We start from the raw sequence: 14,299 nt of genomic DNA on the forward strand, positions 1-14,299 counted from the left end.
CGATCCTCAGCCTGTCATCAGCCGATGAAATGGATCTAAAAGGTCTCCGAATGGTAGAAAATAGCAAAAGAATCAGTACTCGCCTTGATGGAAGCCCCAGAACGAGGGGGATCGGTGAATATTGATTTCTTTCGATTTTTATGCCACTCATATCTGTTGTTATTCGCTGACGACTCCTTTACCGTTGTATGAAATTATCAGGCTAGGATGAGAAACAGCGATACACGTAACGAAGAAACATTAATTCTATATTCTTCCTGTAATTCGTAGTTTATTGGCAAGAAGATGACATCAATAAAACGTGTCTGCTTCGTGTGTGTATCCTTACGTGGCTCACAATATCGGCCGCTCTGTCGCGTCGCGCTCTGTTTCCAGCTTTCATTCCCCATCGATGATACTTCAGTGTAGACGGAGCTTGGGGTAGTTTGTTTGGGAAGTGATAATCCTCTGATTAAATCCCAGTGAATCAATTTTTGGCCCAGTAAAATCCTGCGCCGTTGCGGTCATGTTACTGTAATTGTATAACGAAGTGTTGTCTGCTGTCCAAGCAGCCGAGTAATGACTGTCCCGATATCGACTCCTTGGTGGCTGAGACACCACCGTGCGCTCGCAGGTCTCCTGGGGCTGGCGCTCTGCCTGGACCATGCCACGAACAGGTATCGGTCGTGTTACCGGCGGCGTTCTTCCCGTGTATTGCTATCTCGTCCACCAGCAATTTATTGGACAGGTCCTGGATTGCACGTGGCCGGTGTGACCTCCACAAATCTTGTAATATGTAAACATCTTGCCAAAAAGGAATCTGCCAATAGCCGCAAAGCCTTTATTTTCCATTTGCACTTTTTCACATATATAGTTATTTATAGGCTTTAGACATTTCTGTCATCAGTAAAGCTATGTTCACTCGTTGCGTTTTTGCTGCGTTTATCTTTTTCCTGCATAAAGAAGCTTCAGATGTAATGTGACCGCTGCAACCAGTTATTGCCCACTGATTGGTTGCAGCGGTCACGTGACTTTTCCCCTCCCGTATAAGAGGTGGGATACATGCCACAGTACAGGGGAATGGCGTGGGTCCTGCACATGACCATGGATGTTTGTCTTTTTTTCCCTTTCTAGTGACCGCTATGGGTGCATTATAAACTCCAACCTTTACTCCATAAATGACCAACATCAGATTCTCCTCCTCTGCAAGTAGCTACCAGTTCCCATTTGGCCGAGACCTGAGATATTGATGCTCCCATTATATTAGAGAAATGTGTAGTAAATAAGATTCATTCCTGAAAATACCTTATTAATTGCTCTGATTTGCGGTGCAGTCAGTGGGGCGGCCTTCGGCCCATCTCTGTTGACAGGCGGTCTGTTGTACGCCTATGTGTGTTTATTGTCATCTTAGGTCATTATATCGGAGGGCCAGCCGCCATCGTGTGGGTCTGAGCACCAGCAACCAGCTCTGACAGAAGTTGGCCAGCGCTTGGGGAGAGAAATACAATAAGTCAATGTTTGCTGGCTGGGCCTGTCCACGCCCTGGAGTGAAGTTATGGGACGGCCCGTAATCCCTGAGGCCAGAACAGACTTATTTTTCTGTTTACACAGAGCGTGTCGAGCGCTGCTTCTTACAAGAGAAACCGCTGGTTTGTTTACAGCTGCAGCGCCCCCTGGGGCTCAGTAATGATGTCCCCATCCACCTATCAAACATCCTCGTACTTTCTACATACAGTATATCAAGCCTGACCTTCCCTGCACATTGTCCCCCTCCCTGTCTGCTGCCTAAGTGAGCCCTGAAATAAGGCCAGAAAATCTGGAAATAGCGTTAGATAATGGAAATCAAGCTGACGTCTCATAGTAATGTGGGAGTTCACCGCTCCACATCAATGCCAGGTACCGCTGAGCTGCAACACCGAGGACATGAATGAGAGCGGTTATCAAATGACAATGTGCTATTTTATCTATCCATCTATATATATATATATCACACAGTTCATGCTATGCATTACTATGGAGCGGGCATTAGCAGTTTCGATCCTGCTCAGGTTAGTCCATCAGCGATACATGAAAGGGGAGCATAAAATAGGGATGACATACCCCGATATTACAGCTTTGAGCGACCATACAATGCTAACCACTGAGCCACCACGCAGTCCTAACCACTAACCTACCGTGCTGCCCCAATCAAATAAGTGTGTTTGCTTTTCCATTTATGAGCCCCTTATTTTTCCCCTCCCTCCTGAAATTTTCATTCATTCTAAAAGCTGCTAATCTCCATCCTGCTCAAAATGAATCTGTCTCTGGGTTTTTGCTTTGGAATCCGAGAGCTTCATGATCATAGAATCGTAGAGTTGGAAGGGACCTCCTGGGCCATCTGGTCCAACCCCCTGCTCAAAGCAGGATTCGCTAAATCATCCCAGACAGATGTCTGTCCAGCCTCTGTTTGAAGACTTCTATTGAAGGAGAACTCACCACTTCTCGTGGCAGCCTGTTCCACTCATTGATCACTCTAACTGTCAAAAAGTTTTTTCTAATATCTAATCTGTGTCTCCTCCCATTCAGTTTCATCCCATTGCTTCTAGTCTTTCCTTGTGCAAATGAGAATAAAGATGATCCTTCTACAATGTGACAGCCCTTGAGATATTTGTAGACAGCTATTAAGTCTCCTCTCAGTCTTCTCTTTTGCAAACTAAACATTCCCAAATCCTGCAACCTTTCCTCATAAGACAGGGTTTGCAGACCGGTCACCATTCTGGTCGCTCTTTTCTGAACTTGCTCCAGTTTGTTAATGTCTTTTTTAAAATGTGGAGCCCAAAACTGGACACAATATTCCAGATGAGGTCTGACCAAAGAGGAGTAGAGGGCAATAATGACTTCACGTGATCTAGACTGTATGCTTCTGTTAATACATCCTAGAATTGCATTTGCCTTTTTTGCTGCTGCATCACACTGTTGACTCATATTCAATCTGTGATCTATTAGTATACCCAATTCTTTTTCACATGTGCTGTTGCTTAACCCTATTCCTTCCATTCAGTATATGCTTTTTCATTTTTATTGCCCAGATGTAGTACTTTGCATTTTTCCCTGTTAAAAACCATTCTGTTAGTTGCTGATGATGTAGAGGCTGAGACCCTAGGTCCAGCCATGTGTCACTTTATGGGCTGCTTGCTGTCTTTTTGATACAATCCCTGATTTTTTTTCTACTGCAGATCTAGCAGTGCTCAAATGCTGAGTCCTCTATAACTCTGCCCACACCACTGATTGGCAGCTTTCTGTTAATATACAGTGTACACAGAAAGCTGCCAATCAGTGGTGGGGGCTGGGGTGCACAGAGCAGGACTAGAGACACCTAGTCCTGTAAATAATAATCTGCTGATTAAAAAAAAAAGAAAAGAAAAAACACTATTTTTTTAAACAGCAACAAGCTGCCAAGTGGCACATTGCTGGAATCAGTATTTGTGCCCATGCATCATGCTGCTCTCAGATTACATAGCAACGACCTGCTAACAATTTCCCTTTATCAGAAGACAGACTGCCAGCTCTCTGGGATGCAGAAAAGATACTTGATAAAAGATACGATGTATCGCAAACATATTGTCACAATATATCACTTTTTTTTTGCATTTAGCTTGAGTGCTGCCTTCTCATTTGATAGATGGATTCTTGTCTTGGTGGGTCAGATGTGGTTTTACCCCATTGTTGTGAAAGCAGCGCCTGGGGTTAAGATTACAACGACCTTTTGAAGTCTATGAATAGAAGTTATTGGCAGTGATCTGTAATATCTGAACACACCAGGATCCGATCATAGAATGGTAGCAGTGGCGGATTATAATGAGGTCAATATGGGCGCCAGGGCCCAGTGGTGTGGGGGGCCCACCAGCCCAGGGTAAATTGCCCCATTATAATCCGCCACCGCAGCCCCTCACTGATAAATCCCTGCTCTGTGTGCACAGGACCTGTGATGAGGTCACAGGAGGGGAGGAGTCGGGGTCACATGATCAGGCATCTCAGTTGGAGGCCCCTGATCATGTAACTCCTGACTCCTCCCCTCCTGTGACCTCATCACAGGTCCTGTGCGCACAGCCCTCGATGTATGTATGCAGGACTCTGCTGTGCTGGTTGTCATCGTGCTGAATGAGGGAAGTATGAGTGGGGTCAGGAGGGGTTTACAGGGTGAATGTAGCCGCGTGTGTGCGAGGTGTACGGAGCGGAGCCGCGCGTGTGCGAGGTGTACGGAGCGGAGCCGTGCGTGTGCGAGGTTTACGGAGCGGAGCCGTGTGTGTACGAGGCATACAAAGCGGAACCGTGTGTGTATGAGGTGTGCGGAGCCATGCATGTGTAAGGTGTATGATTGGGAGCATTCATACCTTCCAACCGTTCCAGATTTTGAGAGTCTGCGCCACTGCCCTGACCGGGAGCTGACTTTTCCTGCATACACAGGAGTACATGGCGGAGCTCCGAGGAGCACTTGAAAACTCGCACGTGACGTTCCATCGGAAGTGACGTGCTGCAAGCTGACCGTAAATGAGGTAATTTTGGGAGGAGATTGTGACGGATCCATGGAGGCACTTCAGGGAATGCTTCAGATCCATCACCGTGTCCTCCTCCAACAGCGGGATCGCGTTGGACTCGGGTATGTCGGCCAAGTGAGAAGATCATGATATGTTCTGCACCAGGAGGCTCAGGTGGGCATTACAATGTGAGCCAAACTGGTATGGTATCTTTATAGAATTTTTCTTTCTTTCTCTCTCTGTTTCTTTCTCTCTCTCTGTTCTTTCTCTTTCTTTTTCTTTCCCCCTCTGTTCTTTCTCTCTGTTCTTTCGTTTTCTCTCTGTTTATCTCTTCTTTCTTTCTCTCCTTTCTTTCTCTCTCTGTTCTTTATTTTCCTCAGTACCAGCCACTGTGCCCACAATGCCAGCCACTGTGCCCTCAGTACCAGTCAGTGTGATCAGTAGTGCTAAATGGGTGTGGTTGTGGCGTGAACATGCGTGTGACTAGTTGTGAAATGGGTGTGGTCGGGCGGCCGGTAACCAATCATCATAGTGGAAGTTGTCTGTTTCCATCAACTTTGTTATATGTGGGCAGTGGGCACCTCTAGTAAGGTGGGCACAAGATGGTGGGTCTTGTCACCTCTGCCTCACACATAAGGTACTATGAGGTGTACTTTATTCCTGCCATGTTTCTTTCTTGGGCTACTGAGAGAAATGTTTTTACCAGTTGAAAGTTATACAACCTGACGATTGTGCATGTGCGCGCTGCCCGCATGTAGTAATACGTGTGTGTGTGTATACTGTGTGTGTGTGTGTATGTATGTATATATATATATATATATATTTACTTACTCCAGCCCCTATATAAACCCTGCTACTCCAACCGCCGTCCACTTTCCCATGCTCCTGTTCCAATCCTGGGGTCTTTTTTGTCCCCCCTTGGTCCTCCACATGTTGAACATCTGGGACATGACTAATATTGCGCAATGTGCCCTTGTTCGTCGCCAGATGCAGAGTCGTGTCCAGTGTGTGAGGAGGCGGCGACTTGTCTGTGTCGGTAACCCCTCTGCTGCCATGTTGGGCAAATCCTGTGACGAAGAGCATCTCTTCCTGTGTATCCGGCCACAGGCTGCACACCGAAGGCTGCTTCTTCTATCTGGGGAAGTTCATGAAGCAGAAGCCTCTGTTTGACTCATGTGAAGTAACTTGACTGACAGGTCATGGGTCCAGGTCAGCAGGTGATTGCAGACTATTAGCTGGTTTCTATGTTAGGTACAGGTGAGTCAGGACTAGATGTTGGATGGAAGCCTTCCAGTATTTGTAAGACATCATGCCCACGCTGAGTATTTGGTAAACTCATATATATATATCCCCTAAAATGATACTTTATTGTTTAAAAACCACAACTGTGGTATACACCAGAAAAAAACGTGACTAGAGATGAAAAAAAAAGAGTAAAAAGAAAAAGTGTTCAAGCAAAGCCCATACTAAGGTGACACCTTGGAATCCCTCGTACGTAGCTGAGCTGTATCCTGCCTGGCCGCGGAGGTTGGCACCCTAGGGGGGAACGTTTTGGCGCCCCCGCTCAACGATGGCTGTCCCTAGGGGCCCTGATAAATCCTACAGCCACTAGTGGTCCCTTCTACCCAATAAACATAAGGGAACCCCTGCTTCTAGACAGAGACCAAGCTGTTCTATAGAGGACCCTGTGTCCCAAAGAGAGAGGTTAAAAATAGATTTAGAACACATATGGCATTAGGTGGTCATATTAGATAATGTCCCAAAAAGACCAACAGACATCATAATGGGATAAAACAGTTGGGATAGTGCCTCAGTCTCATGTAAAAGATCTATTGATATACAAAAAAGAGGCACATTATTCTATTGAATTACTGACTCTGATAAGCCATAACCCAAAAAAACGGCCATAAACAATATCCCATTGCTGTACATATACAAAAAACGCAGAACTGCCACAGCGATACTCATCTGCGTTTTTCGCCACCTGCCAACCAATAGTTAACGCCTCAACGCGTTTTGCCTTATTAGGCTCATCAGGAGGCCCGATACTGCGATATCTTGTGTCCCATGAAGGTGCAAATAGCTGACCGATACTCAATACAACTCCCCTCTTTAAACCTGCCGCGCAGAGCCTAAGCTCCGCCCACTCACATTCCATGGCGTCTCTGAGCGCCAATTGCATCGCCACCCATCCACTGTCGCTCCAATCAGCTGGCAGATCTCTCATGCAGCATCATAGTGACCAATCAGGTGTCCTCAGACAGAAAGTCTCCCAGCATTCACCAATCATCAGAGCTGAAACTGGTTACCGCGTCTGACGTGTATGCAGCGTCGCTGCTGAGTCACCAGTCAGATGTCCATAGACAAATAATCTCACAGCGCTCTCAACACACTGCGGCTAAGATCCACTGTCAGCTCCGAGGTTTATCACCCACATATACAGTAAACGCTCCACTCTTCTAATATGCCCACAGTCAGGCACTGTAAATGACGCTGAGTATTTGGTGAGTTTTTACCTTAGTATTTATAAGGCCTCGTGCCCACGCTGAGTATTTGGTGTTTTTTACCTCAGTATTTGTGAGGCCTCGTTCACACGTGTATTTTCTGAGTTTTTTCCTCAGTATTTAACCCCTTCCCTCTCCTTTACCCACAGTATGCGTCATGAAAACTAGTGACTTCCCGACCCCGTCACATGACCGAGGGGCCCACAGAGTCTGAACAGCCTGGGGCCCTGGCTACTCTTAATCCACCCCTGAGTGGTAGAGTTGGAAGGGACCTCCTGGGCCATCTGGTCCAACCCCCTGCTTAAAGCAGGATTAACTAAATCATCCCAGACAGATGTATGTCCAGCCTGTTTGAAGACTTCTATTAAAGGAGAACCCACCACTTCTCGTGGCAGCCTGTTCCACTCATTGATCACTCTGTCAAAAAGTTTTTTCTAATATCTAATCTGTGTCTCCTCCCATTCAGTTTCATCCCGTTGCTTCTAGTCTTTCCTTGTGTAAATGAGAATAAAGATGATCCTTCTACAATGTGACAGCCCTTGAGATATTTGTAGGCAGCTATTAAGTCTCCTCTCAGTCTTCTCTTCTGCAAGCTAAACATTCCCAAATCCTGCAACCTTTCCTCATAAGACAGGGTTTGCAGACCGGTCACCATTCTGGTCGCTCTTTGCTGAACTTGCTCCAGTTTGTTGATGTCTTTTTTAAAATGTGGCGCTCAAAACTGGACACAATATTCCAGATGAGGTCTGACCAAAGAAGAGAAGAGGGCAATAATGACTTCACGTGATCTAGACTGTATCCTTCTGTTAATACATCCTAGAATTGCATTTGCCTTTTTTGCTGCTGCATCACACTGTTGACTCATATTCAGTCTGTGATCTATTAGTATACCCAAGTCTTTTTCACCTGTGCTGTCACTTAGCCCTAATTCCTCCCATTCTATATATGCTTTTTTCATTTTTATTGCCCAGATGTAGTACTTTGCATTTCTCCCTGTTAAAAACCATTCTGTTAGTTGCTGCCCACTTCTCCAGTTTATTTATATCTTTTTGAATCCTCTCTCTCTCTTCTCTAGTATTAGCTATCCCTCCTAGCTTTGTGTCATCAGCAAATTTGATCAGTTTACCCTCAATTCCTTCATCTAAATCGTTGATAAAGATGTTGAACAATACAGGGCCCAGGACAGAGCCCTGTGGTACCCCACTTGAGACATTCTTCCAACTGGATGGATCACAACTGATCACCCCCAGAAATATCCGATGTCACCAGTGAGTGGAGACGGCTCAGTTGGCTGGAGGTTAGTTTGGCCGGACCTACATCTTGATAAGATGGGAACGGTTCAGTTGTTCGTTTCTTTCCAGGCTTTTGTCATGTTAGTGAAGATCTCAGTTCTGCGGATAATGTGGAACAGTCTAACGCTCAAAGCCTGTTTCTTATAATGCAACTTTCAGAATCAACTGCAGCGTATTGTATGATGACATCATTGGAAGCAGAGATAATTGTGGCCCATTATGGGATTGTAAGAGAAGATGATCTGGGGTGTAAACCGAATCTGTCGTCCCTTCCCCACGTCCAAGTATGAATGTTCCAAGTATGAGTTTAATGAGCGAAACGTGCGCTGCAGATCGTGTGGTGTTACAGCCCATAAAGCATCTCTATATCTTGTCATGATCCTAGTTAGAGCCGCTGAAGCCCTTCTTATTAATTTACTGTCCTGGTGGGATTTGGGGAATGACTCTCGTTTACCATGAAATAAAAGGGACACGGTCGGTTTAGGGTCTTAAAAATTAATGCTGGACCCATTGAGCGGTTTCCCAGACTCTTGTACAAGCAGCGATGATGTTTGTCCGATGGTTGCTCTTATTTATCCGTTGTTATGTAATAAACCCGGCGTCGTTCTCGTGATTGGGACTCTGTCCGTGTGATGGGAAGACTGAAATGTACTGTTTGCTACGTGGTAAAGTCGGGGGATCAATCCCACCAGGTCCCAGGATGGTAATCGTACTGCATTAATCCCTTACTATCTGGGTTGTAATTTGCAGGAAGCTGGAGAGTTCCTTCCCTTGTTATCTTGCATTAGTATCTGCAATAAGATACACTGTATTAATCTGCACCAGATTGTAACAGATTGTTCTGGAACATAAATGCATTCTTTTTTTTGCTTTTTTACTAGTGTCGGCGTGCTTTCTCTTAATTATCTCATTGGTTTCTATATACATCTATTCCTTTGTATTTGTATGTATGTCCACGTTCACACATACTCATCTGTTGTCTGTATTAGAAAAAAAGCCTACATTTTATGCCAGACATTAAGCAGACCAGTGAGGGATTGGGGCGCCGCTGACCCCCACAAGCATTAATGGTCCCATTCACAAGCTCTTCTGTGCTTCTGCTAAGAACATCTTGTCCCAACGGCCTCCAATCGGTTTTGCGGCGACTGGCACGGAAAGTTGACAGCAGATCTACTGCAGTAGAGTTTTAGACTATTACGACTAGTCTTAGACCAAGAATGATTTTCCAGCATGTCGACCCCCTGCGATGTAACTGCGGCCGTTGTGTTGAGCACATGGGGCTGAACGCACTTTCTGGTTCCAGCCCTTCATGCTTAATAGCAGCTTTTCCATTTCTTTTGGCGCTCAGGATGTAATGTTTACCAGCACAGTACCTTTAGCAGGCAAAATCTTTTTAAAGCTTCTAAAGAAACAACATCAAGATCCCAAAACCCGGATGATTTAAGAATATGCTTCCAGCCTGCAAAGGAGTGAACTGTCAGAAGCCGTAGTTTATTTCAGCTCTGCGAGTTGCAGGTTTCATGGCTACACGCCCTTATGGTGCTGGGACTGTGTGCCGCTATACAGGGGCTGGGGGAAGGGAGATCGGCCGCGTCCCTTACTATAAAATGGCGAGCGCTGCAATTTAGCTTACTCAAAAATGTAATGGTGGAGACTCAGCAAATTCATTATTGTGCCGGCTGCAGCTTCGCTCCGGTGTCTGCGGGAGTCTGAGTTTGCTTGCAAGGATGTTATAACTTTGGCCCCGACACCGGCGGTCACACAGCCAAACATCTGTGTGCTGCAGCTACATTGCAGCAATGGGACCTGCAGGCTCCCGCAATAAGCACGTCATTAAAGGTCCAACAGCAATGAGACCCCAGACGCTTGCATTATGCCATACTGTGATCTTTGGCCACATAACCTGTGTCCCAGACTTAGAAATTCAACATCTCCTCTTAGGCCTGCCCTTTGTCCGCTACTTCCGTATGCCTGCCCTTTGTCCGCTACCTCCGTATGCCTGCCCTTTGTCCGCTACCTCCCTATGCCTGCCCTTTGTCCGCTACCTCCGTATGCCTGCCCTTTGTCCGCTACCTCCGTATGCCTGCCCTTTGTCCGCTACCTCCGTATGCCTGCCCTTTGTCCGCTACCTCCGTATGCCTGCCCTTTGTCCGCTACCTCCGTATGCCTGCCCTTTGTCCACTACCTCCGTATGCCTGCCCTTTGTCCGCTACCTCCGTATGCCTGCCCTTTGTCCACTACCTCCGTATGCCTGCCCTTTGTCCGCTACCTCCGTATGCCTGCCCTTTGTCCGCTACCTCCGTATGCCTGCCCTTTGTCCGCTACCTCCGTATGCCTGCCCTTTGTCCGCTACCTCCGTATGCCTGCCCTTTGTACGCTACCTCCGTATGCCTGCCCTTTGTCCGCTACCTTTTGTATGCCTGCCCTTTGTCCGCTACCTCCGTATGCCTGCCTTTTGTCCGCTACCTCCGTATGCCTGCCTTTTGTCCGCTATCTCCGTATGCCTGCCCTTTGTCCGCTACCTCCGTATGCCTGCCCTTTGTCCGCTACCTCCGTATGCCTGCCCTTTGTCCGCTACCTCCGTATGCCTGCCCTTTGTCCACTACCTCCGGTAACGTGTAACAGCTTTGTTCTTTCTCACCGCAGGTCACCTTTTCCACAAATTCAGAATTACAGAATCGGATTGGTATAGGATCAAACAGAGCATCGATTCAAAGTGCCGCACAGCCTGGAGGCGGAAACAGAGAGGGCAAAGCCTGGCGGTAAAGAGCTTCTCCAGACGAACGCCATCGAATTCATCATACAGTGCCACAGGTGAGCGGCCGCCTTGTCTCCGACTGTGCAGGCACCATGTTAGAGAATTCAGGGTTAGTAGATTTGTTCCCCTCATTTACAAAGATCATCCCTCTCTGAAGGACGCGGCAGCTCCGGTTTCAGTGGGCACAATGTAATTGCAATGTAATTCGCCGTTTCCTCTGTGGTGTTGCCAGGGAATTGAATGCTTGCTGACTGTTTCCTCTGCAGAGTATAGGTATAGCTAGCTTATAGGTATATAGCCAGAAGCTGAATATATCTGCAGTCAATGTTAGTCATTGTCGCGGGCGTTGGCGCTAGGACGTGACGTCACTACGTCCTCCTGACCACATTTCAGCATTATGAGCGCAGGTGACCGCAATCATCGCGTTGCTGAAACATTTCATGCAGGATCCCGGTGTTTACTTGCTTCGTCCTCGGTCTGTTGCGTTGTGGAAGAGCTGAACATCCTATATTGAAAGCAGCAATTTGGAGCCTTTCCCAGATACAAGGGGAGCAAAATTTATTCCCTGCACCGGTCTTTTGGCTGCACAGAATAACCACTGTATCTTCAGCATCGGGAGCCAAAAACTGATTTTAATGGAAAAATTCAATGTGATTTAATTCCAGGAGAATGAAATGGAAATACGTGAAATGTTCATTGTTACAATCTCCCGTTTATTAGAATCGCTGAATCTGAAGGTCTCGTATGATCCGAGTGCTAGACTGTGCACAGTTGAGTGTATGTGCCATCAGTGGTGTAGCTAAAGTCTGATGGGCCCGGGTACAAAATATGGACTGTACACCCGCATCCTACTATATATAATATATATCATTGCCAAAAGTGTTGGAACCCTTCAAATTGCTCCAGAAAACTAAGTATTTCTCCCAGAAAATTATTGCAGTCGCACATGTTTATTTCGTGTATTGGAACAACCCAAAAAAAGACGAGAAAGGCAAATTGGACATAATTTCACACACAACCCCAAAAATGGGCAGGACAAAAATTGTTGGTAACAACTTTGTTTCATTTATGTGATGCTCGTACACACTCACCTGTGGCAAGTATCAGGTGTGGGCAATATGAAAATCACACCTGAAACCAGATATCCACTAAGCATGGAGAATAGAAAGAGGAGAAGAGAACGGTGTGAGGACTTGAGAACCAAAATTGTTAAACAATATCAACAATCCCAAGAGATCTTGATTTTCCTTTGGCCACAGTGTGCAACATAATCAAGAAGTTTACAACCCATGGCACTGTAGCTAATCTCCCTGGAAGTGGTTGCAGAGAAAAATTGATGAAAGACTGCAACGCAGGATAGTCCGAATGGTCGATAAGACCCAATCAATATCCAGAGAAATCCAAGGTGTCCTATAGGCTCAGGGTGCATCAGGTCAGTGCAGACTATCGGACCACATGTGAATGAAATTGAACACTATGGCAGGAGACCCAGAGAACCCCACTGCTGACACAGAGACATAAAAAAGCTAGACTGCAGTTTGCCAAAATATATGTAAGTAAGCCAAAATCCTCCTGGAAAAGCGTCTTGTTCACAGTTGAGACCAAGATAGAGCTTTTGATAAAGCACATAATTCTACTGTTTACCAAAAATGGAATGAGGCCTATAAAGAAAAGAACACTGTACCTACAGTCAAGTATAGTGGAAGCTGAAAGATATTTTTGGATTGTTTTGCTGCCTCTGGCACTGGGGGCCTTGACTGTGTGCAAGGCATCATGAAATCTGAAGATTACCAAAGGATTCCATTGCCCAGTGTCAGAAAGCTGGATTTGCGTCCTAGGTCACTGGTCTACAAGCAGGACAATGACTCCAAACTTACTTTAAGAAGTCCAGAGTGATGGATGGAAGCCAAGCGCTGGAGAGTTCTGAAGTGGCAGCAATGAGTCCGCATCTAGATCCCATTGATCACCTGTGGAGAGATCTTAAAATGGTGTTGGGAGAACGCGAAATATGAGACCAGGAGCGGTTTGTACGAAGAGTCGTCCAAAATTCCAGCTGAGAGGAGGAAGAAGCTTGTGGATGGTTATAGGAAGCGAGCGATTGATGTTATTTATTCCAAAGGGTGTGGAACCAAATATTAAATTGAAGGTGCCAACAATTTTGTCCTGCTAATTTTTAGGGTTATGGGTAAAATTATGTCCAATTTCCATTTTTTCTTCTTTTTTTTTCCCTGTTGTTGCAATACACACAAAGGATATAAATGTATGTATGACAAAACATGTGTAAGTGCAATAATATTCTGGGAGAAGTACTTCATTTTCATTTCCGGTCATGATTGTATTTATCCCCCATCCTGGTATATATGTCCCCCATCCTGGTATATATGTCCCTCCATCCTGGTATATATGTCCTCCATCTCAGTATATATGTCCCTCCATCTCGGTATATATGTCCCCCATCCTGGTATATATGTTCCCCATCCTGGTATATATGTCCCTCATCCTGGTATATATGTCCTTCATCCTGGTATATATGGCCCTCATCCTGGTATATATGTCCTCCATCTCGGTATATATGTCCCTCCATCTCGGTATATATGTCCCCCATCCTGGTATATATATCCCCCATCCTGGTATATATGTCCCCCATCCTGGTATATATGTCCCTCCATCCTGGTATATATGTCCTCCATCTCGGTATATATGTCCCTCCATCTCGGTATATATGTCCCCCATCCTGGTATATATGTTCCCCATCCTGGTATATATGTCCCTCATCCTGGTATATATGTCCCTCATCCTGGTATATATGTCCCTCATCCTGGTATATATGTCCCCCATCCTGGTATATATGTCCCTCATCCTGGTATATACAGTGCCTACAAGTAGTATTCAACCCCCTGCAGATTTAGCAGGTTTGATAAGATGCAAATAAGTTAGAGCCTTCAAACTTCACACAAGAGCAGGATTTATTAACAGATGCAGAAATCTTACAAACCAAAAAGTTATGTTGCTCATTTAAATTTTAATAAATTTTAAACATACAAGTGTGGGTCAATTATTATTCAACCCCTAGGTTTAATATTTTGTGGAATAACCCTTGTTTGCAATTACAGCTAATAATCGTCTTTTATAAGACCTGATCAGGCCGGCACAGGTCTCTGGAGTTATCTTGGCCCACTCCTCCATGCAGATCTTCTCCAAGTTATCTAGGTTCTTTGGGTGTCTCATGTGGACTTTAATCTTGAGCTC

The 14,299-nt window shown here is 45.7% G+C and overlaps 1 protein-coding gene across 3 annotated transcripts in view; it reads left to right on the forward strand.

Annotated features, from left to right (window-relative positions):
• Positions 1–14,299, forward strand: part of BANP (BTG3 associated nuclear protein) — a 520,028-nt gene that overhangs the window by 340,837 nt on the left and 164,892 nt on the right. For all 3 annotated transcript variants that reach the window (XM_073554922.1, XM_073554923.1, XM_073554921.1), the window contains exon 8: positions 10,939–11,106. In XM_073554922.1, coding sequence (XP_073411023.1) covers positions 10,939–11,106 — 168 coding nt within the window. The remainder of the gene's footprint in view (positions 1–10,938; positions 11,107–14,299) is intronic.

The sequence above is a fragment of the Dendrobates tinctorius genome, unplaced genomic scaffold, assembly GCF_039654945.1.
Source record: "Dendrobates tinctorius isolate UK_male_01 unplaced genomic scaffold, ASM3965494v1 ptg000214l, whole genome shotgun sequence".
Lineage (NCBI taxonomy): Eukaryota > Metazoa > Chordata > Amphibia > Anura > Dendrobatidae > Dendrobates > Dendrobates tinctorius.